The 27525-nt window shown below is 41.5% G+C and overlaps 1 protein-coding gene across 1 annotated transcript; it reads left to right on the forward strand.

The window, feature by feature from the left end:
* Positions 1 to 27036, forward strand: PLEKHF2 (pleckstrin homology and FYVE domain containing 2). The gene is made up of 2 exons (XM_081952151.1): positions 1 to 192; positions 23515 to 27036. Exon 2 carries the CDS (start codon positions 23529 to 23531, stop codon positions 24276 to 24278), a length of 750 nt encoding a protein of 249 aa, XP_081808277.1. The 5' UTR covers positions 1 to 192; positions 23515 to 23528; the 3' UTR covers positions 24279 to 27036.
* Positions 27037 to 27525: the final 489 nt, after the last annotated feature.

The following is a 27525-nucleotide window of genomic DNA, read 5'->3' on the forward strand; positions in this document are numbered from 1 at the left end:
TTCTCCGTGATTGGGAGCGGGCGGCTGCGGTCGACTCTAGAGCTCCTCCCCGCTGGGGAGGAGGCCGGTTTGGGTTGTGCGCGCCTCGGCAGGCGGGGCGTCGGTAGCAGATTAGTCCCAGCGGCGGCGGAGGCGGCGGAAGAGGGAGAGCGGCTAGCCGCGGACCTGGGGAAGGCGCGCTTCGGTTTCTGAGTAAGCGGCGCGCTTGGGCTGCAGCGGGTCGGGTGGTCGGTCGGGAAGCGCGGCGGATAATGGAAGCGTCTAACGGAGGGGGCGGCGAAGTGCAGGAAAGTTTCTCTCCCCGTCGGAGGGGGATTCGCGGCCATGTTGGGGAAGGGAGTCGGCGGAGCCCGGGCAGCTTCGGTCGTGTGGGAGAGAGAACGCCAGGACGGGGTCCGTTTCTTTCCTCTGTCTCGCTTCCTTCCTTCCTTCCTTCCCTCCGGTTGCCCGTTAAGGAAAGGGGCCGTCGGTTGGGGCCGCGGGTGGAGTTCGGGCATCCCCGAACCCCTCGCTTCGAGGCGGTTGGCGACGCCTGACTTAGCTTTGGCTCGGGACGCCTAACCGCAGGAGGAGGAGGGCGACAGGGGAACCTGAGGGAGACGGGCCGGCTTTGGAATATGCTCTTTCCCCTTCGTGACAGCGCCTCTCCTTCCGAAGCCCTCCTCGCACGACAAATCCCCTCAGTTCTACAGCCAGAGGATTGTCGCTCTCAAAATGTCTCCAGAAAGAAGGGTGGGAGCGCCTCCTCAGCTCCCCGGGTTGCACCTTTGATTCCCGGATCGGCGGGTCGCGAGGTCCGCTTTCCTCCCGGTGAACCAGATAAAACATTGTTTCCACACAACACAACAACCCCCCCCCCCTCTTAAACCTTTCTCTGGATCGACGGACCGTTTTCCTCGATCCTTGGCTTTTTTTCCTTTTATTTTCTGGAATCAAAAAGTTCTGGTGAGCAACATTTTTTGGAGAGGAGAAAGTAGTCCAAAAGGCTGCAAGAAGAGAAAAAGGACAGCGTGTGTTGCGTTCCTTTCCTCGAGTTTCGTGATGGAGCGCGATTGTTTTGTATCGGGAAGCAGTGAACTTCCTGCGCCTGTCAACAGGCTTAGCTAGGCGTGGATTATTTCTTTGAAAAAAGTTAGGTCTCTTGTGTTTGGACTTGTATTCTTTCTGCGAGTTGAGCCTAGCCGAGATAGTCTCAAATGCCGGTATTGAAAAAGATTTACACTCCCTCCTTGGATGTCTTGGAGAAAGAGCTAGTGCCAGTTTCTGTACTTATCCTGCAATAAAAATACTGGTTCCTTATCAGCCTTTAATTATATTGGAATTTCACTTCCTTGTTTATTTAGGAAGCTCGGTTACTTAACTTCAAAAACATCACTTACATACAGTGAGGCAGAATTGATATTGATAAAATATGAGGTTACATCAGCCAACATACACTGTTACATTGTCAGTGAAACTGTTCTAGTTAGGTTCATTGAACACACTGATTTACAGTATAATTGAGTGCATTTATTCAATAAAGATGGGCGGCAAATACATTGTCTAAATAAATAAACTAACTTATTTTTCTTAACAAGAGAATCTCACCTTTAAAATTCAGTTGTCTAGAAGCAGTTTTAAAAGATGCCTAAATAGTACCTGCTGATGAGTGTAGTTCATTCAAATGTTTTACAGTTTTCAGGCTTTCTGTAGGGTTGCTTTTTGTTAACATACCTAGTTTATGAAAACAGTTCTTGTTCATAAAAATGAACTAATATTTCACGCTGCTCTGATTTTAAAGCTTTAAATTGATAAATGTTTTCTTTTGTTGTATGTATAGATTACCTTTCATTCTTTAGTATTTCATTTTTAGAAAACTGCTCTCCTTTCTTTTATTCAATAGGATGTTAAAATGGTTATTTAATGGTTGTTAAAATGAATGTGAAATTGAGTAAGCCTTTCAAAGGGGAACTTCTTAACAATTTTTTTGCCTACAGTACATATTTTTTGTACTCCTGCAAATCTTGGATCTTCACCAAGTCTTTTCATGTGGATGTTTTGGCTACAAAAGCATTTCATCTATGCATAAAAAATAGAAGAAAATGACATAAGATTAACATAGGTAAATGGGTACATTCTTGTTCCAGCAGTTTGCAGCATGACATTTAATTAAAGGCAGATAAAATGTCATGAATCATTGGAGTGATTTATGTTTAGTTTTATTTCCTTTTAAAATGATACTACTGACATCTGCATTTTTACAAATGGGTATGTGGATATACTTTTGAGTTTTATACATTGCATGATCATTCTTGCAGCTTGTAGTGAAAGCTTCTCTGTTTTATATATAAACTAGATAGGTAGCTTACAAATTATAAGTTGTATTCTAAAATAACAAATAATGAAACTACTATTATCTAATTATTGCAATAGCTTAGACTTTGGAAAACCATGTATTTCATTTCTATGACTGGATTTTTTTATAGGTGAATAGTTTGGGTTCGTTTAGTGACCATTCAAAATTACAATGGCACTGAAAAAAAGGACTTACGACTGTTTTTCAACCTTTGCAGCATCCTCGTGATCTTGTGATCCAAATTCAGAAGCTTGGCAACTGGTTCATATTTATGATGGTTGCTGTGTCCCAATGGCCCATGATTCCCTTTTGTGATTTTCTGACCAGAAAAGTCAATGGGGGAAGCCAGATTCACTTAACAACCAGGTTACTAACTTATGAATTGCAGTGACTCACTTAACAATGGTGGCAATGGTTGTAAAATGGGGCAAAGGTCACTTAACAAATGTCTCACTTAACAACAGAAATGTTGGCCTCAATTTTAAGTCAAGGACTACTTGTATTGCTGCAGATCTTTAGAAATCAGTTCAATAGTCACTCAAATTCGCTTGCAGAAAGAGAAATGTTATGACTTTTTAATCTGCCAAAATATTAGTAGACTGTTGGTAGATCAGCAGTGTACTTGTTGATAGCTGTTGCTGATTGTTATTGAGCAACATCTGTATTTACTGTATGATCATGTGACTTTACTGTTGTATCTTTATATTCTGAACTAGCCCAGTAAGCCTAGTAATAAGTTTAAGAATGTGAACAAATTCAGAGGTTTAAAATTGATCAGACGTTACTGTTTTGTCCAAACTGGACTACTGTGAATAAGCAATATCTCAAAACTTACTGTTTTAGGGTCTCGTGGGTTGGGTTTTTTTTTTTTTTGCCTTGGCAATTGTAGTTTCCTGATTACAGTAATGGTTAATTTAAACCTTCCTATGCCTTGCAAAGACTTAAATTTTCATGCCATAAATCAGTGGCAAATCCTGTTTTGTACATTTGACTATGTGTTCCTGAATTTTGATAGGGCAATTTTTGGAAGGGGGTAAATAAAGGGTCATAATGCCCCCAAAGCATTATTTCCTGTTGCGAATGAAGATGGATGCTTCTCTTTCCACTCATATGATTTACATTTTTTGAAAAAATGAATTTATTTCCAGTTAATTCCAATATAGACTTGAACATACTATTACCATTTGTCTAATTTTGCTATTGAAATCATTTTCCAAAATTCAAATGTTCAACATAGTTAAAATATTAAATTTGCCTTCATTCATAAAATAATCTTTCAGGTCAGCTTCAGATTTTATCACTTTCTGTAACATGTCAGTTTCTTAATGTGTATATTCTAACATAATACTGAATGGTTTAATCTGGATATCTGTTTTTATTTGTTAGGAAATTCTTGAACCGTATTTGGTTAGTTTAACTTCTAAATGCTATTATGTGTTGTTTAGGAATAGAATAACAAATTTAGAGATATCCAGGTCATTTAGTTATGTCTTTTAAAGAAACAAGGTGTGGCCATGAAGTGGTCACTAAATAATGGAGAGCTTCCTTGGCTCAGGCTATATGATACCTACTCATCAAGGGAATAAGAGTAACATTATAGCACTCAGGCTGAAACTACCATGGCCCTATTTTTAGAATTCCTTGCTATTAACCTCATTCCCCACTTTTTTATCTTCTCTGCAGGATTCTGGAATATTTGAAAATTTGAAAGTATTCTATTTTACCTCTAGGTTCACAGGAGAAATTTAGGGGAGAAATCTGACTCTGAGCTACACAGGAAAGGAATGAGAAATTTTGAGTCATAGAGTGACAAGAAAAGAAAAGCTAGGCAGTATTGATAAATTGAATACCTACTTTATTGATAAATAGAACATCAACAAATTGTCAGACCTAATGGCATTCAGCCAAAGGTTATTAAGAAGCTTAACTCTGCCATTGTGGATCTCTTAACTATAATACACCACCTCTCTACATTCCATCTGTGAGCACTGAAAGGTGATTAATGAACTTTTAGTTTTTAAGAATGGCTTATGGGAAGATTCAGGAAGTATTAGCATCTGTGCCAAGGAAAATGGTGGAAACCTCTATTAAAGATTAAATTACTCTAACCAATCTACTTGGTTTCTGAAGAAATAAATAAACATGGTGGAGAGCAAGCCAGTAGATATCATCTACTTAGATTTCCTTCATCAAAGACTCTTCAGTGGACTTAGCCATGGAAAAAGAAGAGGTCTCCTTGTGAATAAATTTCTAGCTAAAAATAAAAACAGTAGGAGTACATAGACATTTCTGAAAATGGAGGATTGTCACTTCCCCACGAGTCTTTTCTAGGACAAATGCTTATTAATGTATTTATAAATCATCTGGAATCAAGAGTGACAAGGTGGAATAGCCAAGTTTGCTGATGACACTAAATTGTCTACAATGATATGAACAAAAATGCACTGTAAACAGCTTCAAAGGAATTTCTGTGATTAGGGGAATGGATGTCGAAGTGACAGATGTCCTTCAGTGTGCACAACTGTAAATTGATGCCAAAATTATTCATATATTAGCTAATGGGATCAGAGCTAGTAGTAATACATGAGGAAAGAGGTCTTGGACTAATGGTGAAAAGTGTTCATCTGCTGTAAAAAAGACCAACAGCCTGTTTGGACAATAAACTCTATTGAATATGGAGGGTGTAAATGTGATAGTGCCCTTATATGAATCAGTGGAGCTGGCACAGTTGCATCTGGAAAATATGCAGTTCTGGTTGGATAATATGTAATTAGACTTTGGAATTTGCTGCTATGAGATACACTAACTAGTCTCTAGCTTGCCTGGCTTTAAAAAAAGGTTGAGTCAATTCATGCGAGCTTGGTGAACAGTGGCTATTAGAGCCATTTTGACTTGCGGCATATAAATTTCAGAAATAAATAAATTAACGGTGTTAATGGTGTTGACTGCTGTTGAAAGCTATCTGCTATGGGAAACTAAAGAGCTTCATTGTGCAATTGATTGGTCATTGTGAGAATAGACTGCTAGAGTAAAGGAACCAGGGGAATGATCTAGCTGATTTAGCAGGCCACTGCTTATTATGCCACTTTGGCTGACCTAATATATAGGTTCTTCCAAAAGCTGGAGATGTGGGCTTCTGCAGATAGAGTTGTAGAAACCCATAACAGAATACCATATCCCTCTTCTATTTGCTTTATTCAATCTGTATCTCTGCCTGGAATGTATGATAATTGATTCAAGCAGATGAAAACATGACTAATCAAGATTTGTCCATTTGAAAAAAAAAAACAATACAATTCAATTTAAAATAAGATTTTAATCTGTCAATTTACTTTTCACTATATCAAGCAACTGGATCCCTTGTTTTGACTGGTATTGTGGGGTTGTTGTTTTTTCATTTATAAAATGTATAGGCCATACAACTCCCAATTAGAAATAATTAACCACAAAAAGTACAAAACGAAAGAAGCATGAAAGGCCTAAGAAACATAGAAAGCCCATCCAACTTTCTCTCTGCCTCAAACTGGATCTTTTATAGATTGAATAGCTTCCTGGACATCATTGGGGTAGGTTCAAAATTACAATGATGCTGAAAAGTAACTTTATGTCCTAAGCCTGCATTTACAACCTTTTTACAGCATCCGTCAGTGATGTGATTGCAATTGCAACCAGTATGTCTGTTCCTGTCCCTAACCGTTTTTTCTCTTTACCTTTACAAATCTAAATGGGAGCTTTGAAAGGAAGGGGTTATAATAGAGTAGGCATGCACTTAGTAGGGAACACACATTGAAAGGGATGTTGTGGTATCAGAAGCGCTAAGCATGCTCAGGCAGTGCGAGGCACAAACACACTATCCAAACAGCGCAGTATATTCCTCATTGTGTGCTTAACTTTTCCTCTTATAATCCATTCCTCTCCATTCTCCCTGCTTTGTGAGGGAGAATATAAGAAAAAAATGGCTCAGGCACTGGAGAAATTGCCTATAGCAAATTGCCTTTCAGGAGGAGGAGCTTCCAACAATGGCGGTCGCCTCCTGAGCTCCTAAGAGAACTACGGAGCTCCCGACCGGGTAGGGGATTGCAGCCGGCCCGATGGCATCAGAGGGGCTGAGAGTTGATAGCCCGACCACCCTGGCTTGTTTTGGGCTTGTTTTTGGCCTGCCAGGGTGGTCGGTGAAGATCGGAGGGGAAGAAGGAAAGGAGGACTGTAAGCGGCAAGCGGCTGGGAGAAGCTCGCGAAATAATGGCGATGGTGCGGCTGCGCTGACGGCGCTGGCGCCGACAGACTGGAGAAAAGCCGGAAAAGCCGAAAAAACAAAAAGGAAGGGGCGAGAACCACCGGAGAGCCACCAGAGAGCCATCGGAGGCACCGGAGGGACACCAAAGGCACCGGGGGCACAGGGAGGAACAACGGAGCGCCGGAGAGCGCCGGAGAGGCATTAAAGACATTGGAGAGGCACCGGAGAGGTGAGCAGGGCTGGGAGGCAGCCAGTGGCAGCCAGAAGAAGCAATGGGAGATGGCTGCGGCGACGGAGGAGTAGAAGGAGCCGCAGCCAGGGACTCCCTCATGTTATCTCGCCGTTCCTGGCGGCTCCGCTTTGGCTGGGAAGTGAATGAAGACCTGAAACAACGGCTGGGGGCGGCTGGGAGCCTTCGAGGCCACTAGAGACCCCAAACAACGGCTGGGGGCTATGGACAGGCCTGAGCAGCTGCCTAGGCTAAAACAACCAGGCCAAGAATGCCCCCCCCCCCCACCCATTAAGGAACATATATCCATCTGGGACCATCTGAACCATCTCCCTCTCATTTACCATCTTTGTCTCTCTCCATCTTTTGGGACACTTAAATACCTCCCACCTTCCCCCCCCCCTTCTTCCAAATTACCATCTGGACATTACCATCTGGACATTACCAAATTAACACCTGGACATTAAAACTCCTGGTCCTCCATTGAGACTCTAGCCCTGCCGGCTATTAACTATTAACTGTGTTTCATCAGCACCCTTACCCTACTGGGACTTTTAACATTCAACAATTTACTCGAGGTTAGACCTGCTCCACCTGCGAGAAGCCCCTCTCTCGCAGGTATGGCCCTTGGCTCTTTCAAGGGCCAGCCTTGATGACGGGTTTGCGAACCCCGAGAGGTGGAAGAAAAGGAAGCTGAGGGGCTTTTTATCAAAATGTTTTGTACTGTTTTTAGGGGGTTCTGGGAAGGGGGGGGACAACCACGCCGGGAGGGAAGCCAGCGCCAGACGAACGGGTGAGTCCAGGGAGGAAGTGAGCAGGGTGAGGGGGGAGAGGGAACAAGTTATTCCAGCAGAGGGTTGTTTTATTACAACGGTCGCGGGGAGGGGGGGATGCGAGGACAAGAAAAGATCGCAAGGTCGGTTGGGAGACCGCGGCTGCTGGCTACGCCCGGTCGTTTGTACCAACCCCCGCAACCTAGGTGGTCAGGAACTACAGAGCCAGGGCCTGAGGCTGATGCTCTGCAATGCAAGGTCCATGACCAACAAGGCCCCCCTTATTAATGAGTTGATCTCAGAGGGGGAGCTGGACCTTGCAGGGATAACGGAGACCTGGTTGGGCCACGTGGTTGGCTTACCCCTCGTGGAAATGTGCCCACCGGGTTTCCGTGCATTCCATCAGCCTCGGGCCCTGGGTAAGGGTGGTGGGGTGGCGGTGGTCATACGGGACTGTCTAGAGCCGAGGGAGTTCACTGTTCCACAGATACCCGGGTGTGAGTCACTAGGTATGAAATGGGGCCCAGGGAGGCAGTGGGGTCTGCTGATTGTATACTTGGCTCCTCGCTATACGTCAGCGGCCCTGCCCGAGCTCCTCGAGCTGGTCTCGGAGACGGCGGTTGAGATCCCCAAACTTTTGGTTATGGGGGATTTCAACCTGCCGTCGACGGGAGCAGCGTCTGAGGTGGATTGGGAGTTCATGGCTTCCATGACAGCCATGGGCCTGACCCAATTAATTCAGGGCCCCACACACGAAGGTGGCCACACACTGGACCTTGTCTTTGTATCTGAGCAGTGGACGAGTGATCTGGGAATAGGGGATTTAGATATTACTCCCCTGTCATGGTCAGATCACTCATGTCTCCGGCTGGACTTCCCTGGCGCTACCCTCCACCGCGAGGAGGCGGAGCCAGTTTGCTCAAGCTGGTACCGCCCCAAGCACTTGATGGAACCGGATAGGTTCCAGACGGAGCTTGGGCCACTACCTGTAGCCCTGACCCGCGCTCGGTCAGAGGACCTAGTCGACGCCTGGAATAGGGCGACGGCGGGGGCCTTGGACCGGGTTGCGCCTTTGCGACCTCTCCTACAGCAGCGACCCACCCGGGCTCCCTGGTACACCGAGGAGCTAAGGGTGATGAAGCACCATAGGAGACGTCTAGAGAGCAGGTGGAGGTCCTCACGCTCCGAGTCTGACCGAACACAGGTAAGAGCCTATTTACGGATCTACCTTGCGGCATTGAGAGCGGCCAAACGTAGACATTGTGCCGCTCTCATTGCGTCTGCGGATAACCGCCCTGCCGCCCTGTTTAGGGTGACCCGCTCTCTCTTGTCGCAGGAGACGCGGGGGGCACCCTTGCAGGGAAGAGCAGAGGAGTTTGGGGAATATCTGCAGGACAAAGTCGCTCAGATCCGGAGCGGATGGCCCCCCCCAGTGGGCCGGACGAGCCGTCAACAGTGAGTCTTGTGAGTCCACTCTGGGAGGAGTTTGACTCTGTTGCCCCCGAGGATTTAGACGGGTTGCGTGGACGGCTGCGACCCACCACATGTTCAATGGACCCGTGTCCCTCCTGGTTGGTACTGGCATCCTGGGAGGTGACACGAGGCTGGCTCCTGGGCCTGGTGAACGCCTCATTGAGTGAGGGTTCCTTACCGACTGCCTTGAAAGAGGCGGTGGTGAGGCCCCTACTCAAGAGGCCTTCACTTGACCCAACGGAGCTAGCTAATTATCGTCCAGTCTCCAACCTCCCCTTTTTAGCGAAGGTTGTTGAGAATGTGGTGGCGCAGCGATTTCCACGTCGCCTTGATGAATCCGTATATCTAGACCCACGCCAGTCCGGCTTCCGACCCGGGCACAGCACAGAGACAGCCTGGTTGATGATCTCTGGAGGGCCAGAGATAGGGGTTGTTCCTCTATCCTGGTCCTATTAGACCTCTCAGCGGCTTTTGATACCATCGACCATGGTATCCTATTGCGCCGGCTGGAGGGGATGGGAGTCGGAGGCACCGTTTTACGGTGGTTCGGCTCCTACCTCTCCGGCCGGATGCAATGTGTGTTGACTGGGGGGCAGAGGTCGACCCTGAGGCAACTCTCTTGTGGGGTGCCGCAAGGGTCGGTCCTCTCACCCCTTTTGTTCAACGCATATGTGAAGCCGCTGGGTGAGATCATCCGTGGCTTTGGGGTTGAGTACCATCTGTACGCTGACGATACTCAGTTGTACATCTCAACCCCAGGCCACCCCAACGAGGCTGTCGAAGTGATGTCCCGGTGTTTAGAAGCCGTCGGGGTCTGGATGGAGGACAACAGACTCAAACTCAACCCCTCCAAGACCGAGTGGCTGTGGCTACCGGCACCTCGGTTCAGCCAGTTGATTCCATCACTGGCCATAGGGGGCGAACAATTGCCCCCTGTGGAACGGGCGCGCAATTTGGGCGTCGTCCTAGATGCCCGGCTGTCAATGGATGACCATGTGGCAGCCGTGGCAAGGGGGGCGTTCCACCAGGTTCGCCTGGTGCACCAATTGCGCCCCCTTCTGGACCGGGATGACCTACACACGGTCACTCATGCACTGGTGACGTCTTGCCTGGACTACTGTAACGCTCTCTACATGGGGCTTCCCTTGGGATGCGCCCGAAGACTGCAGCTAGTTCAGAACGCAGCCGCGTGGGTAGTCATGGGGAGTACCAGGTACTCCCACGTAACACCTCTCCTGCGCGAGCTGCACTGGCTGCCTGTGGTCTTTTGGGTGCGTTTCAAGGTTCTGGTTACCATCTTTAAAGCGCTCCATGGCATAGGGCCTAGCTACCTGCGGGATCGCATTCTCCCACACACATCCCTGCGGCCAATTCGCTCTCACAGGGAGGGGCTTCTCCTGGTGCCGTCCACTAGGCAATGCCAACGGGCGACACCGGAGGAGTAGGGCCTTCTCTGTGATGGGCCCAACCCTCTGGAATGACCTCCCCCCCGACATTAGAACCACTACTGACCTCCGCTCCTTCCGACAGAAATTGAAGACTCACCTGTTCCGACTGGCTGGTCTGGCATAATTATAACGTTTTCCTCCTGGCATACACATTTTTATTGGTTTTTAGAGGGATTGTCTCTTTTAAATTTAAGCTTACAGGATATTGGGATTTTAAATTTTGTATATTCTGATTTATTTACTTAGCTGTACAGTTTGGCATATCTTTTTATCCTCCTCACATATACGTATATATGTATCTATTTATTTAATAATTTTAATTTGTTGTATTTTTGATACGGACTGTACACCGCCCCGAGTCCCTTTTGGGAGAGGGGGCGGTCTATAAGCGCTAATAAATAAATAAATAATAAATAAATAAGATGGCGAGCCTTTTTTGGCTCGCGTGCCATAAGTGGAAGGGGAGTGCAGGGGGGTCGTGTGTGGGCGTGCCGTACCCATAATACAATGCGCAATCCCCCAGAACACATGCGCGCATAACAGGCGCGACCCCCCATTTTTTGCATGCTTTTTTCGCCCTCTCCAGGCTCCAGAGACTTTGGGGAAGGTGAAAACAGCCTCCCTGGCTCTCCCCCCTCCCCGGAGGCACTCCGGAGGCTTCAGGAGCTTCCCTGAAGCCTCCGGAGCGCAAAAAAAATGGCTCTACAGACCAACCGGAAGTTTGGACTTCCGGTTTGCTCGTATGGCTGGTTTAAGCTCTCCAGAGCCTTCAGGGAAGCCTCCTGAAGGTCCCTGAAGGCTCCAGAGAAGAAAAAATAGCCCTCTAAGCAAACCGGAAGTTACTTCCTGTTTGCCTGTAGGGCCAGTTTTTGGCGCTCCGGAGGCTTCAGTAATGATATTCATCTTTCAGCAAAATACTTACAATTTAAGTAAATTAAAATTAAGCAATTAAATAAAGAATACTATGTGATTTATTTATTTTATTGTGAATGTTAGTGGAATGATGATTCTGCCTTTGCTTATACAGGTAGTCCTCAACTTACAATGGTTCATTTAGTTACCGTTCAAAGTTACCGTATTTATTCGAGTATAACGCGCGCACGTGTATAACGCGCACCCCCTAATTTTCGATTAAAAATCGGTATAAAATTTTGTTTCACACCAAGCATTGTAATAGTAATGACTATTGCCACCGCTGCTGCCGCCGTTCACAGGACCCGCCTCTCACCCTCTTCCTCCTGCCGACTGGTCAAAATCTGTGGTCAGAATCTGTGATTGTAGGTCCACGGGGGTAACTGAACTGTGCGCTTTCAAAATACAGGGATTAGATTTATAGCGTTCTTGGTGCTGATAGAGATGCCTTTTATTTTTATGTTTTCTGATTAGTAGCTGGTTTTATATTGGCAACAAAGCATGATTTTCCCCAAAAGATTCCCACATTCCTAGGGGAAAAAATGGCAAATTAAAGATCTAGGAAAATTCAAGAATTTGCAGTGTGGCCTTGGGATCTGCTTTCCTCTCAATTAAGGGAAACTAAGCTGCCTTAAACTGGATTAAGAAAAACAGAGCTAGCCAGAATTTTGGAAGAGAAATCAAGCTTCCACTTAGCAATGAGAAGCGGGACCACTACCCCCCACCAAATTCAGCAAGGTCAACTTATCACATTGTAAACCAAGTCATATAACACATTTCCACTTAGAGAAACCCCTGCCCTGAGACAGTGAAGGCGGCAGCAGTGGCGGCAATATCGCAACTCGGCGGCGGGCCGCCCCGGCTGGGAGACAAAGGAGGGGAAAGGCGGCAGGCAGCTGAGTTGCGACTATTGAGTACGGCGTGGCGCCGCCTGAGGCCGGGATCGAGGCTGCAGTCCGACTGGAGGAAGAGGGTGAGAGGCGGGTCCTGTGAACGGCGGCAGCAGCGGCGGCAATAGTCGCAACTCGGCGGCGGGCGCCCCGGCTGGGAGACAAAGGAGGGGAAAGGCGGCAGGCAGCTGAGTTGCGACTATTGAGCACGGCACGGCGCCGCCTGAGGCCGGGATCGAGGCTGCAGTCCGGAAATTTACAATTTACAATTCGCCACTGCCACCCCACCCCAGCCCTCGTTTATAATGCGCACCCACACTTTGATTTCTTTTTTTGGTACAAAATTTTGCGCGTTATACTCGAATAAATACAGTACATGACCGTTCAAAGTTAAAATGGCCCTGAAAAAAGTGACTTTTGACCAATTTTCACACTTATGGCCGGTGCAGCACCTCCATGGTCATGTGATCAAAATTTGGATGCTTGGCAACTGGTTCATGTTTATGACAGTTGTAGTGTCCCTAGGTGACATGATCACTTTTTGCAACCTTTTAAGAAGTGAAGCCAATGGGAAAATCAGATTCACTTAACAACTGTTACTAACCTAACAACTGCAATGATTCACTTAACAACTGTGGCAAGAAAGGTCATAAAATGGGACAAAATTCACTCAAATGTCTTTCTTAGCCACAGAAATTTTGGGCTCAATGGTGGTCGTAAGTCGAGGATTTCCTGTATTACAATCCATATCAATGTATATGGTACTGATTAATTAATCACTTATAAGAAATCTGTTAAAAACCTACTCCGTCAGATGTACTATATAAACGGCTCTGTCTAGTGGGGGGCAGGCGGGAGGAAGAAAAGTCAAAATAGTGATTGAAGCACTTGCGACCACCACCTTGACTTTTTTCACTCTCCTTATGGACAATACCAGCAACTGATTAATAGAAGCAAAAAAATGGAAAGTATGCACTTATGCAGGTGAAACTCGAAAAATTAGAATATTGTGCAAAGGTTCATTTATTTCAGTAATGCAACTTAAAAGGTGAAACTAATATATGAGATAAGACTCATTACATGCAAAGCAAGATAGTTCAGCTGTGATTTATCATAATTGTGATGATTATGGCGTACAGCTCATGAAAACCCCAAATCCACCATCTCAGAAAATTAGAATATTACATGCAATCAATAAAACAAGAATTGTACATAGATCAATATCGGACCTCTGAAAAGTATAAGCATGCATATGTACTCAGTACTTGGTTTGGGTCCCTTTTGCAGCAATTACTGCCTCAATGCGGCGTGGCATGGAAGCTATCAGCCTGTGGCACTGCTGAGGTGTTAGGGAAGACCAGGATGCTTCAGTAGCGGCCTTCAGCTCTTCTGCATTGTTCGGTCTCATGTCTCTCATCTTTCTCTTGGCAATGCCCCATTGATTCTCTATGGGGTTCAGGTCAGGCGAGTTTGCTGGCCAATCAAGCACAGTAATCCAACAGTCATTGAACCAGGTTTTGGTGCTTTTGGCAGTATGGGCAGCTGGAAAATGAAGTCAGCATCCCCATAAATCTCATCTGCAGAAGGAAGCATGAAGTGCTCCAAAATCTACTGGTAGACTGCTGCGTTGACCCTGGTCTTAATGAAGCATAGTGGTCCAAAGCCTTGTTGCTTAGTGGTCCAAAGTCCTCTTTCCTGATGGGAGCAACTTTTGCATCTCATTTGGAAACCAAGGACCCAGAGTATGGAGGAAGAATGGAGAGGCCAATCAAGCACAGTAATCCCACGGTCATTGAACCAGTTTTTGGTGCTTTTGGCAAAAGTTGCTTGTAGGAAATACTGTACGGATGTATCTGTTCCTTTTTCAGTGACTTTTTAAGCTTGTAGTGAGCTTCTGTGAGGAAATGAGAAATAATAGACTTCTAAATATGCTTCAGAATACAGCCGAATGCTAAGGACATGATTACTTACCCTGTGGCTTCCCTTTAGCAGAGTATTTTTGGTTTATATTTACTTTCATTTGCTTCATCTGCTTTTTTTGGCTATTATACCCTGTCATGATTCTTTTTAAGTTTTATCTTTGTAAGAAATCTTGTCATGAGATCTTAGTCCTATTATTGTGACACTGAGCAATCGTTTCCCCCATTTTTGCGGCTATCTATTTTATAATAAGTTAAAAAAAATAATGGAAAATAGTGTATTGTAACTACCACTAGAAATATTTTATTTCGAAATGTCATAACGTTTCACTTGTGACAAATTTGATATGTGACCTGCTACATTGGAATTACAGAAAACATTATGTTATGGGAAGAGAGCTACATTAGTCTACGTGACAAGAAAACAGTGGAAAGCCCAGGAATTAATCTAAAGGAAACTATCTAAAGTTCTTAGAGAAAATAATTGAATACTTATAACACACATATAAGCAATTTTTAAGTGTAAGATAATACTATAATATTTCTAGACAAACTACTATCCAGGTATCTTGCATTATATACATCCACATGATCAGATACTCTTTTTCTTATGCATATCTGGCATTTTAATTAGTCAGCAGTAATTAGATAATGAATACTGTACACCTTCTTAAATAATTGAATTATACATGGAACAATTGCTTACTGTTAAGTGGATAAATAATTGATTGAAAGTGCACAGAAGTAATTTTAACATATTTGGTTCTATTTGCCTTGGTAGGCCTACTCTAATTTCATGTTATTGTATTTTTTTGTTCTTTTTGTGAGACGGTATATTGGTAATCTCCTTTCATATTTTCCACAAATTCACCATGATAGTGGGATTACTTTGAGGGAAAGATCATACATTGCAGTAGGTCATAATGTAATTTGTTTCATTTTGATTTAATGTGCAGTCTTATGTACTGTAAGTCTGGTCATTATTGTTTGTAAACTGAACTATGGGCATCAGGGAACCAACCATAGTGGTTTATTCAACCTAATTCAAATCAATCATAGTTTAATGCATTGTGTGAAATTAGTTTAGTGACAAACTCATCAAGGTTATCAGTGAGTATTATAGTTAAGCAAATATTTTCCTAGATTCTAAAACTTCCTGGAAGCAGGTGGTTGTCTGTGACTGTAGCATTCCATTAATGTAATTGTAGTTTAGCATCATCAAAACCCTACCATTACCTTCATTTAAAACCTTTCTGCACTCCACCTATATGTTTATCCATGTTAAAGTGGTGCCTTCTTTTCTTTTACAGCAGAAAAAAATGGCTGTATTTGTGAAATTCATTGTGCTATAGCTAACAATAGGAATTTACTGGATAACTGGAGCTTTAGACTTGTCTCTCTTTTTGGATAAAAGCATTATTAAGGAACTGATACTTGGGTCATAATTCATTTATTTCCTTTGTTCATTCCAAGTTCCCCAAAAGATCATTTCTAACTGATAACCTTTAATTTAAAAACGGAAAGACTTGACTCAATGAACTTAGAATTTTAAAATTCCACATTCTGGATTCAATCATCATTTATATTATATTATGTTGTGAAATAAATAATTATATTCTTGGTATCTTTCGTCTGCAATTTTACTTATCTTTTCCCCCCCTATGAGATAGTTAACAAAAACAAATTGTTCCTGAAGTTTAGGTAGATAAATTCAATTCTTTTTTTCCATTTTTTTAAATTTTTGAATAAACACAAACAAACAAGACACAACAAACACCATAAAAAATCTTCCATTGCAGATTGTAAAAAGTGTGTCAATTGGTTACAAAAAACTTTCGGGCATCCCTTCCACCATCATTACATATGATTCATATCAAATTATATATTTTTCATCAGATATATTTATATATATTACTATCATCATACCTCATCCTTCATATGACTATAGTTGTTTTAACATCCCTTTATAATAAATATTCCAAAGTTTAAAACAAAACCACATAATGACATTCCATTATCTATTTTCAATATCATCCAGCAACATTATATCTTTATAACACATTCAAAATAAAAACTATTTATGTTTGATAACAAAATTTTGCGCCTCTTTTCTTAATCACTGTTTACAATTTATATCCAATTTTCCCTTTATCATGTCGATACAAATATTACATTATCATTTTCAGTCATTTATTTAAGAATAGTTTGACTAAGTTTTTATCTTTTTCCCCTTTTTTCACCATTTAAAATTTATACCAAATTTCCTCTTATCAAACCAATACATATGTATACATAGTGTTTTGTTATTAGTTTTCATATCTCAACCAGTGTCTTTCCAGTAATAGTGTAGTCCTATTTCTTTTGTCATTTGTGGAATTAGTCTTCTGGTTATTTCCTTAATCAAATTTGTGTGGACTTCTCTTCACAACTTGTTGCTTGTTACATATCTTGTAAAATCTCGAGACCCTCTATCAGCTTCTTTAATCAGCTTATCTTTGGTTATCAGTAGTGCTTTGGTCAAAGTTTCTCTTCTTAAGTCCATCAATTCTTCTCTTTTATCTTCTTCTATACCTTGAAATCTGGAGTAGAGCGCCTTTCCATCTATCTTCCCTTTCCATGTTCCACTCTTTCCATCTCCAACCACACCCAGTTCACTGTTAATATCCACAATTATCTTGCCTCTTTGTTCATTTTTCCCTTGGGTTTTTAGAACTCTAACCTCCACTTTTTTCATTTGCTGGATATCTTCCATTTTTCCATCAGGTTTTACCATATTATAATTTATATTTACAATATTTTCCAATCTCTTCTCAACTCTCTCTGTTATTTCTAATAATTTTTGAATTTCAGACATGATCTGTTGTAATGCTATGGTTTCTTTTTGGTGTCGTGCCAGTTAGTAAACACTGCCACTCTAGTTTAAAAACAAAGTTTGTTTTCTTTCCGGCTACCAAAGAGCATCCAAAGAGCACCTGGGTAAACAGCCCATGCTATTCTCCTTCTCTCTTCTATAAACAAGCTGAAGCCTTTGAAGTGCAAGGTCAAAATGATCAAAGAGAAAAAAGAAAAAACAATATTTCCAGGACTCAACCTCCAACCTCCAAGTGGCAATGTAACTTCTTTTCCCTCTGAAGTTACTACCCTCTTTATATTCCTTTTATATCTTCTTTATGTTTCAGGCTTAGAAGAAACAAAATTCTTAAATGAAGCAAAATGAAAAGAAAAAATCCATCCCAACCAGTATTGTAAAAATAAAGAAAAATATTTAATCCACAGATTAAAAAAAAGAAATAGAAGAAAAAACCCCGCTACTTTCACTTTAAAAAGTAGAAAATGTTTACAAAACTTCCATCCATATAAAAAAAAAAGATAACACATTGTCCAATAATGCTTAATTTCGCCGCTTATTTTCTTTTCTTTACCAGTTTAGTTTAGCTTCAAACTTTTTTGGGCAGTCTTTTATAAAAATAAGATTTTCTCACCAGATGAACATACTTTCTCTTTCCGCTTTTTCCCATTGTGGAGCTGTCCCAACTTCAGCAGCTTGGGGCTGTGCTTATGTCGCCAGCTAGAAGAGATCCTCTTGGATCAATCAGGGACTTTGCAGTGTCCCTGAGATCAGTAAGACATACTCTTCCCTGTCACCGTTTCTTTGGGATGGTTTAGGTCCAGATGGACCGTCCGGTGGCAAAAGTGTCGACTGCAATCTCGTCGTGTCATCAGCTCTCTCCCCTATAAATTTAATTCTGAAATATTGAGCAAAGTCGGATTTTGCAGATGGTTACCACTTAATTTGGATAAAGGTGCAAAACATTGCATTGTTTTACATTATATTTGTAATTGAGAGAGGCATTTATATTTAGGAAAAGAAGCCTATCAAAAAGCATCAAGAGCAATGCTTTTCATTTCTAAGATAAAAAGTGGAACTGATTAGAGAATTGGTGTGGACTTTTCAGATCCAGTCCAGTCCAGTCCCTGCTCAGTGAAGGATGCAAGGGTAGCATTCTTGATATAATTATTACTGAATGAAGACATTAGATTAAAAGGAGATCAGTGCTGTAAAGTGTTAGTGGGTGTAGTTTGAGTTAAATGTGAAAGTCCAGAAATAGGGTATTATATTTTATAGGAATAAGTGGAAGAACAACTAGATTGGGGTATAGTTAATCAGTGTTTTTCAGCCTTAGCAAATTTAAGATGTGTGGATTTCAATTTCCAGAATTTTCCAGGCAGCACATTGGCTGGGATATTCTGTGGGTCAAAAGTCCACATATTTTAAAGTTGTTGAAACACTCACTATATAGTACTGGGCTGTTCCGTGAAAATCAGGATGAACTTTTAAAATCAAAGTTAATATCCTTAATTGGCTCTATGTTAAAACAGCAACCTCCAACTGCTATTTGGTGCTGCAAAAGGTCTATGAGTGTGTCGCATCAGTGAGCCACAATTAAATGACAGGAATGGTTGCATAGCTGCACAGCTAGAGCCCCATTGCCAAGACATCACCACAGGTGGACTGCCTCCATTTCTTCTCCTTAAGTCTCAACAACCTGTGATGTTGCAAGACTAATGGTTTTGCAACCTGGAACCTCACCTATGAGATGTATCACAAGTGAACATCTTGACAATGTAGTATAATCTGAAAAAGGTTAAAAAGCACTGTTAAAGTATAGGAATAAAGATGAGACTGAACTTTACATGGGTATGTCATATGACTTTATAGGTATAGCTGAGGTCTGATGTAATTATTTTCACATCTGGAATACAGTAGTTGAAGGATACAGATCATTCACATGAAAGAAAAATAGTAGAATGAGAAATGGAATAATATGTTAAAATATTCACATCTACACCTTCAGTTTGAAGACCCTAAACTGCTAGGGCTCCTGCAGCAACAAAACTCTCTTCACTTCCACTGTGTGTAAAAATGAGCAAACTAAAAGAAAAAAAGACTATAAGTCAGCCTCCTTTGTTGAAGTGAAGGGGGAGATTTAACAAAACACTTCTAGTCCTGCTGTTTTGTTTAGGTTACTGAGAAGGAACAACAAATCTGTCAAGCTAACATTTCCCTTATGAGATCTGAAGCTTAGAAGCCTGGGGAGGTGAGCCAAGAGTTCCCTCCAGTGAGGGAATAGAGTAATAACATTTAAAAACCAGAAAAAAAACAGCTTTATGATAGTCATTTCACCTCACAGCAACTGAGTTGGTGCTGGAGAGTTATTTTAATTGTAGAAACATAGATGCCTGTGGTTACTTTCTAACTGGTTTAAAATTCTCATATAGAAAATGCCTAAATAGAAGGATTAAATAAAAGCAACATTTATTGTTAATGTATATGACCATTAACATAGGTATAAAGAGAAGATGTGACAGATTGTTCAAAAAGGCACGAAGAAGGCACTAGCACTGATGATGTTACCTAGTTTGGGTAATGAAACGTCTGCAAGAAAACAACTCAATATGGAAGACTTAATAAAGTGGAAAGAATGAAATTTTGAGAGGAAATTGTTACACTGGAATTCCTGCTTTTGAGAAAGATTGGATCTGAATGTAGAGATATATATAGACATCAGAAAACTCTTTCTCAATCTTATACTGTTTAAATTAATAATTAATTATTAGTACTCAATTTCAAGAGGCTGCTGTAGAATATTGATTTTGCAGATACCAAACTTCCATCTTCCAAATCAGGTGTTGTTACTGTCAAGCATTTATTCTCTTGAGCCCCTTGAGTTCATTTTAATTTATTAATTTATTATTTCTAAAAAAGCTTAGGCTTCCCTTCCTTTCATAGTTCCAAGCATCTTTAAGTAACAGTCAAACTATATTTTACATAACATAATAGTTGCAAATGTATACTGAATGATAAGATTACCATCTGTGCATTCTAGTATAAAAATAAGCATGTAGGGGTAAACTACATGTAAAAGTAGAAACTGGAAAGGAGATTTCTACAGCTTCTATTTTTATTTCATTAGAATATCAGCTCTTGAAACAATTGTAAATGCATATAAAATATTGCTTGTAATTATCAGTGGCTAGGAATTCCTATGTTGATCTATAAGGATATTCATGTAGAGCCAGTTTGAGATAATGGTTTAGGCTAGAAGGCTTCACTCTAGAAACCAAAAAAAATGTGAGTTATAGTTCTACCTTAAACACATATCCCCCTTGGCCAATCACTACATTTCCCAGGACTAAAAAATTACCTGAAGGCACGACGTTTCAGAATGTATATGATATACTACACTTTCTAGTTTCTGTGTTTTAAGAAATATATATAAACATTCTTCCATGTTGCTATTACATATTTGTAATATATAATTTGTAATATATAATTTGCTTGTGTAGCGGTGCACAAACTGAGCTTAGTTTAGGGCAGTGGTTCTCAAATAGTGGGGCACGCCCCCCAGGGGGGTGCGAGGCTCCGTAAAGGAGGGCGCGAAGGCTCCCTTTCCATCTGGGTGCAAATGAGGGGGCCGCGGCCGCCGGTGCACAAAGAGGTCTTTGTGGCCTCGCTCGCGTCTCCTCTGGGCTAACTGGCGGCAACGGCGGCAACGGTGGCAACGGCGGCGGCGGACTGGAGTTTCCCGATGAGGTTGCCTGTCCGACCAGCCCCCGCTGGCTCCTGGCTGAGGGAGGAGCTGCTGCTCCGCCTTCTCCGAGCGGGATCCGCGCCCTGCAACTGGCCGTGGCGGGCGAGGGGAAGCGGGAGCAAAAGCTTTTGCTATCAAATCCAGAAACCATATTTTTTATGGGAAGTACGAGAATGAACTTCAATTTCATAATGATATCCCAAGGAACAGAAATAGCATTTTAAAAAGTCTTTTGAAAATCTCAAAGTTCCTTGTATCTGGTGGGTGTTATCCTTTATCTAAAAGGGTTCGAACTTTGAAAGATTTTTTTTCACTATTAAAGTTCATAACATGTCCTATTTATAGGAAACATTTGGACTGTATTTTTGTTTGATCCTGTTGATAGGACCCTACAAGGAAAGGATTATATCATATCATTGCAGTTGTAATTGGATTTGGAACAATAATTGTTTCTGAAGGTAGCAATAAACATTTTTGCAAATGGAATATAATTGATTTTAGGGAACACATCCTAAATTGTTCAACTCCTAGCCTCAAAACGATGCTATAAGCCAGGGGTGTCCAAACTTGGGAACTTTAAGACTTGTGGACTTCAATTTTAGTGGGTCTTAACTCTCTGGTAGATAAGACACAACAGTGTCACCCAGCATCTGACTTCTCGTCAGAAGCGTTGCATTATTCAATACAGTGTTATGCAGAGGTGTACTTATAACAATTTTATAGACAAATGATACTATTTACAGTCGCGCAGGGGGCGCGAAATGTTTTCTTCTTCCTAGGGGGGGCATGACAGAAAATAATTGAGAAGCACTGGTTTAGGGAAAGCTGAATAATTTCCCCCCCCACACAAAACATGTTAAAAATTCTAGGTGCATGGTTAAAAGAAATGAGACTTTACTTACTTTTACTTTTATTTAGATTTTTATACCGCCCCCTCTCCCCAAAGGGACTCGGGGCGGTGTACAGTCAGATAAAAACACATCAATAAATAGAAAATACAAACACAAAAGAGGAGCCAATAAGAAACTGTACATATCTGAAGCAAAGTAATTAAAAGCAATATTTAGATAACCCTAAAAATACCCAATTAAAATATCTGCCAGGAGGTAGAATAAAACTATAAATGGGCCAGGCTGGCTAAACGGAACAGGTGAGTCTTCAGTTTTTGTTGAAAGGAGCAGAAGTCGGTGGTGGTTCTGATATCGGGGGGGAGGTCATTCCAGAGGGTTGGGCCCATCACAGAGAAGGCTCTACTCCTAGGCGCCGCCCGTTGGCATTGCTTAGTGGACGGCACCCGGAGGAGTTCTTCCCTGTGAGAGCGAATTGGTCACAGGGAAGTGTGTGGTAGGATGCGATCCCGCAAGTACCTAGGTCCTGAGCCATGGAGCGCTTTAAAGATAGTAATTAACACCTTGAAACGCACCCAAAAGACCACAGGCAGCCAGTGCAGCTCGCGCAGGAGCGGTGTTACGTGGGAGTACCTAGTACTCCCCATAATAGCCCGCGCGGCTGCGTTCTGGTCTAGCTGCAGTCTTCGAGCGCGTCCCAAGGGAAGCCCCATGTAGAGGGCATTGCAGTAGTCCAGCCGAGACGTCCCCAGTGCATGAGTGACCGTGCGTAGGGCATCCCGGTCCAGTAGGGGGCGCAATTGGCGCACCAGGCGAACCTGGTGGAACGCCCCCCTTGCCACGGCTGCCACATGGTCATCCATTGACAGCCGGGCATCTAGGAGGACGCCCAAATTGCGCGCCTGTTCCACAGGGGGCAATTGCTCGCCCCCTATGGTCAGTGATGGAATCAACTGACTGAACCGGGGTGCCGGTAGCCACAGCCACTCAGTCTTGGGTTGAGCTTGAGTCTGTTGTCCCCCATCCAGACCCTGACGGCTTCCAAACACCGGGTCATCACCTCGACTATTGTTGGGGTGGTCTGGAGTGGAAATGTACAGCTGCGTATCATCAGCGTACAGAGAGAAAAGGAGTGAGAAAATTTTGGGAGTGGACAGCCACACAAAGGGAGGGAGAGAGGAGAAGAGAATTAATCCTAGTTGCCTCACAAGACTTGTCTGGAATTTGTCTCAAGTAAAATCTGGAACTTCCAATGCTCACAATCTGTCTCGTTTATTTCATACACAATCGAAACAAACTACAAAGTGGTCAATCTGAAAATTCAAACCACACTTTCCAAGTTTCAATGTCCCCTACCAAATTCAGTAGGGTTCTTCTGCATCAATATATTGCCAAGTCTACTGATAGAGCAGACTCAGGAAACAACTCCACAGGAAGACTACAACCATTTCTATTGAGATTGGCTATAACAACAAGATATTGCAAAAGTGATAGTGCTGTACCTCTTATAAAGTTCAATGTATTAGGGAAGCAAGCGATTGAACTGCTGCTGATTGTTATCTTGTTTTAAATTTTAAAAATGTTTCACTCCCTTTTTCCTGCACAACGCCCTTAAGGTCATGTTTTTTATTCTCTGCACATACACCGGGGGAAGTGGAAGATTGTCTCCCGTTTGTGGTGTTTTTTTCGGTTTTAGTTGATGCCCTAAGTTCCCTTTTATTTTTGAAAGCATCTTGTATGTATTTAAATAAGGGTGGGGAGGCGTTGTACAACAGCTGCATATGTGTTATGCTTAATTTATAGCTTTTGATTGAATATCCGCGGTGCTTTAATAGTATTTATTCCTCTGTGTTGTAGGAACCTGGTGAAAGATGGTGGATCGTTTGGCAAACAGTGAAGCAAATACTAGGCGAATAAGCGTAGTGGAAAACTGTTTTGGAGCTGCTGGTCAGCCGCTGACCATTCCTGGCCGTGTCCTCATTGGTGAAGGAGTATTAACAAAGCTGTGTAGGAAGAAACCAAAAGCAAGGCAGTTTTTTTTATTCAATGATATCCTTGTATATGGTAACATTGTTATCCAGAAGAAGAAATATAATAAGCAACATATCATTCCTCTCGAAAACGTCACTATTGAGTCTATCCAAGATGAGGGGGATTTGCGGAATGGCTGGCTGATCAAAACTCCAACTAAATCTTTTGCAGTATATGCTGCTACTGCCACAGAGAAATCTGAATGGATGAACCACATCAATAAATGTGTTTCTGATTTGCTGTCCAAAAGTGGGAAGATGCCCAGTAATGAGCATGCAGCTGTCTGGGTACCGGACTCAGAAGCCACTGTTTGCATGCGCTGCCAGAAAGCAAAATTTACCCCTGTGAATCGTCGACACCACTGTCGGAAATGTGGATTCGTCGTATGTGGACCCTGCTCTGAAAAGAGGTTCCTTATTCCCAGTCAGTCTTCCAAGCCTGTGCGAATCTGTGACTTTTGTTATGAATTCCTTTCCATGGGAGAGATGTCAACATGCCAGCCCACAAGATCAGACTCTTTCAGCCAATCACCAAAGCCTCCTTTAAATGACATATCAGATGATGATGATGACGACGACAGCAGTGACTAAATAATGGAGGAAAATGTTTTTATATTACAGTTGGTGTTTGAACTTGAGTTGTTGTATGAGAAACCTCTAGTTTCAAGTTCTCCTGAGACATCTACCCTAGCCATTAAATTTGCCTGAAAAACCTTTGAATCATATGTGCCTCAGTATTTAAACCTCCAAAATATGTCATTATTCTTTCTGCAGGGATTTGACTATTGCAAATACTTTCCAGCCACGTATACTTTCTTTTTACAGGTGAATTGGTCCGCAGTTCCCCTTTTCTGAACAGAAAGATTAGAAAATGTAGCACATTTTTTTCTTTGCAGTTTGTACTAATAAGTATTCCACAGTATGAATTTTTAATATTAGGATGGGGGAATTAAACCTGCATGAAACCAGTAATTTGGTTAGCAGATTGAAAAGGACATCTAACCAAACTTTGAAACTGATAGTTTACTTTTGTTCTATATATTATAAATTCTGAAATGTTAGTAACTTTTTAAAAACAATGCAAAATGTTACACACCAAGCAGTGCCTTGTAATGACTGCACTGTTGCAGGAAAAAAAATAACCTTGCACCCTCTGACATGCGATCATCTAAGAAACAGTTGGTGCTATTAGGATTAATTGCTGTTGTATAATGGGATTTCAGTAATAAGGATTGTGACTTTATCCCTAGAACTGAGGGCTGTCCAGCATCTCCTTGCACAAAGTGATTTTCATTAAGACGCAAGGTGAAGACAGATTCAGCATTATTGCGCAATGATTATTGTGAGTTGATTACAAGTATGGTGCTCCCACAAAATGAATAAAACAAATGGGGGCTTTTAAAAGATTAATCTTTCAGACGGATTTGATATCTAAACTACTTTCAAACTTGTATATTGTTAAATGTTTATAATTATCAGGTATGGTTAATCGAAAAGTTTTGTCTGAGATCATGTTATTTCCTGTAATGTTTTGATTTGATATTTAAATCTTTAGATCATTCACTAACCTTTTTAAACTGTAGGATGTGGATTTAGAAATAAACTGTGTTCTAAAAGCACAAATTGGGAGAGTGGGCTAGCTATTCATTTGAAAACAACATTTGTACACAGCTGACCTCAAGATGTAAATGAATTGCAGGTGATTTTATTTTAAGTGTCTAAAACCAAGACCTGACAAATAGTACAAAAGGTGTTTCCAGTAAAAATTTTATTGTACAATATTCTTTCTATAATGGTGTCAATTTTAGAGAAATGTCAACTTAGCTACAAAGTTTTGTAAAATCCCACAACATATCTCTATTTTTATATAATAGTATGTTTAATTGTTTTACACAGAAGTCTTTTGACAGAATTATGTGGGAATTCAATAGCACCTGAGAATCTATAAATAATATGAATATTATTCGTGCAAAAATTATATTGTGCTTAATAAGTCACAGTTTCTGCACTGTTTTCTCTTCTCCCTGTTTGACTATATTTATTAAATAAACCATTAGATCTGCATCTGTGAACTTGTCTACCATTCTATTATCTGGTTGGATAAATAATATAATATCCAAATTGAGGGGGGGGGAAGTCATATGAGGAATCTAGCTATAAAGTGATGAAGAGTGGGCTCAATTGGTTTGCTTAGAATCCCTGGAACAGCAGTATTGATTATGAGAATTCAATAGGCTAGATTTCCAGTTGATACTCAAATGGCTAAACAAATCGGGAAGAGCCTAGCATTAATGCTGGGAGTTTAGCTTCATACACCTAATTTTTGAAACTCTCAGGTTTCCTCCAGCTTTCCTATTTGCTCTTTGAATCCTAAAATTCAACATTTGAGGACACAATATTTCAAAGCCTCATTTAATTATAGTAGTTTAGAATGATTATTTCTAGCACACTGTAGTATACACACCAGTTTCCTTCTGACAATAATTAAGTTCAGGGAGGCTTGCCCTTATGCAGTTATGCGGAGATCGAAGGCTTCCTCTTTATGTTAACCAAAGTTTAGTGTATTGTCTGAACCCCATATTGAGGTTAATCTTATAGCCAAATCATATAAATTATAGAGTGAAATTGGACTGAGTTTAGATAACTTGACAAACAGAAATTAATTCTAAAATGGTTGAGGCTAAGATTAGGAGAGGAGACCATCTGGGGCTCACTGAGGCTTATTCTTACTTATGTCTGATGAAGGTCTTGTCTTGTGTTTTGCACTAAGCAATAAAGACAATTGCCCATCTGTACATTACTATTTCCACAATTAGCATTGATGCTTGGAAATGGATAGTTTGAAGGATGTCCTCCAATGTATGGTTCTTTATGAAGAAGCCAAGAAAACTTTTTGAATTGGCTGGATATACTTTTTTTCTACTGATCAGCAAAATCTTCCCTTTTCCATAACCCAGATATGAACTGTAGGTTATGCGGATATAATTCAACTTTCTTAATGCTTATCTTGCAATTTTTCTGTATTCAGTATTGAATGTAATTCTTATATTTGCCCAGTTATCTTCATATGCTGCACGTATGCTTCAGCACTTTCATTTATTTGGCCACAAGCTCCTCCTATCAGCCCTCAAATCTAGTCATTGTATACAAATGAAATTTGCATATGCTACAATTAATCCCTGATGCTGTTACCAATTGACAATGTGAAACAAGTAATAGTAGGATTACGAGTGTGAAAGAAAGGTTACCAATTTTATGATTTTCCACAATTTTATTTTGGAGAGTAAGCTATCTTGTGTATTAAATCAACTTTGTGAAAGGCTTAATAAATGATTTTGTAATTTTGTCAGACTGCACTGTTTTCATTGTGTAAATCTGAGGGCAACTATCCATAAGCAAGGCTTTTTTGCTTGCTCTTGGTGTGTAAAATGAGAGATGTTAAAAGTGCCCTGTGAAAAAGATATAGTTAAACATTACTTAGTTTGAGAAATAAATTCTAATATGAAGAGTAAGAAGATTTTGGATCACGGTTATTCTGGAGGGAAATAGGTCATTTCTTAAAATTAAGGGTGGCAACCAGTCAAAGAACTTGTTTATTTTTAAATGATATGTTCAAATACACAGAGAAATTGTCTATATTTGTAAATATTACAGGACTCTGAATGTATAACTTGCAACTTAATGAAGTAGCTTGATAATGAAGTAGCTTTACCAAGCAGCTTGATAAAGAAATAGTCATTATATCCCTTAAATGTTTTCTTAACTGCAATTTAGTTGAATTTCTGTACCTTGCACCAAGACCCTTTGTTCTCCAACACATCTTACGTTCCTAGGATCC

This window comes from Natrix helvetica, assembly GCF_964273705.1.
Source record: "Natrix helvetica genome assembly, chromosome: 4".
In the NCBI taxonomy this organism is placed as follows: Eukaryota; Metazoa; Chordata; class Lepidosauria; order Squamata; family Natricidae; genus Natrix; species Natrix helvetica.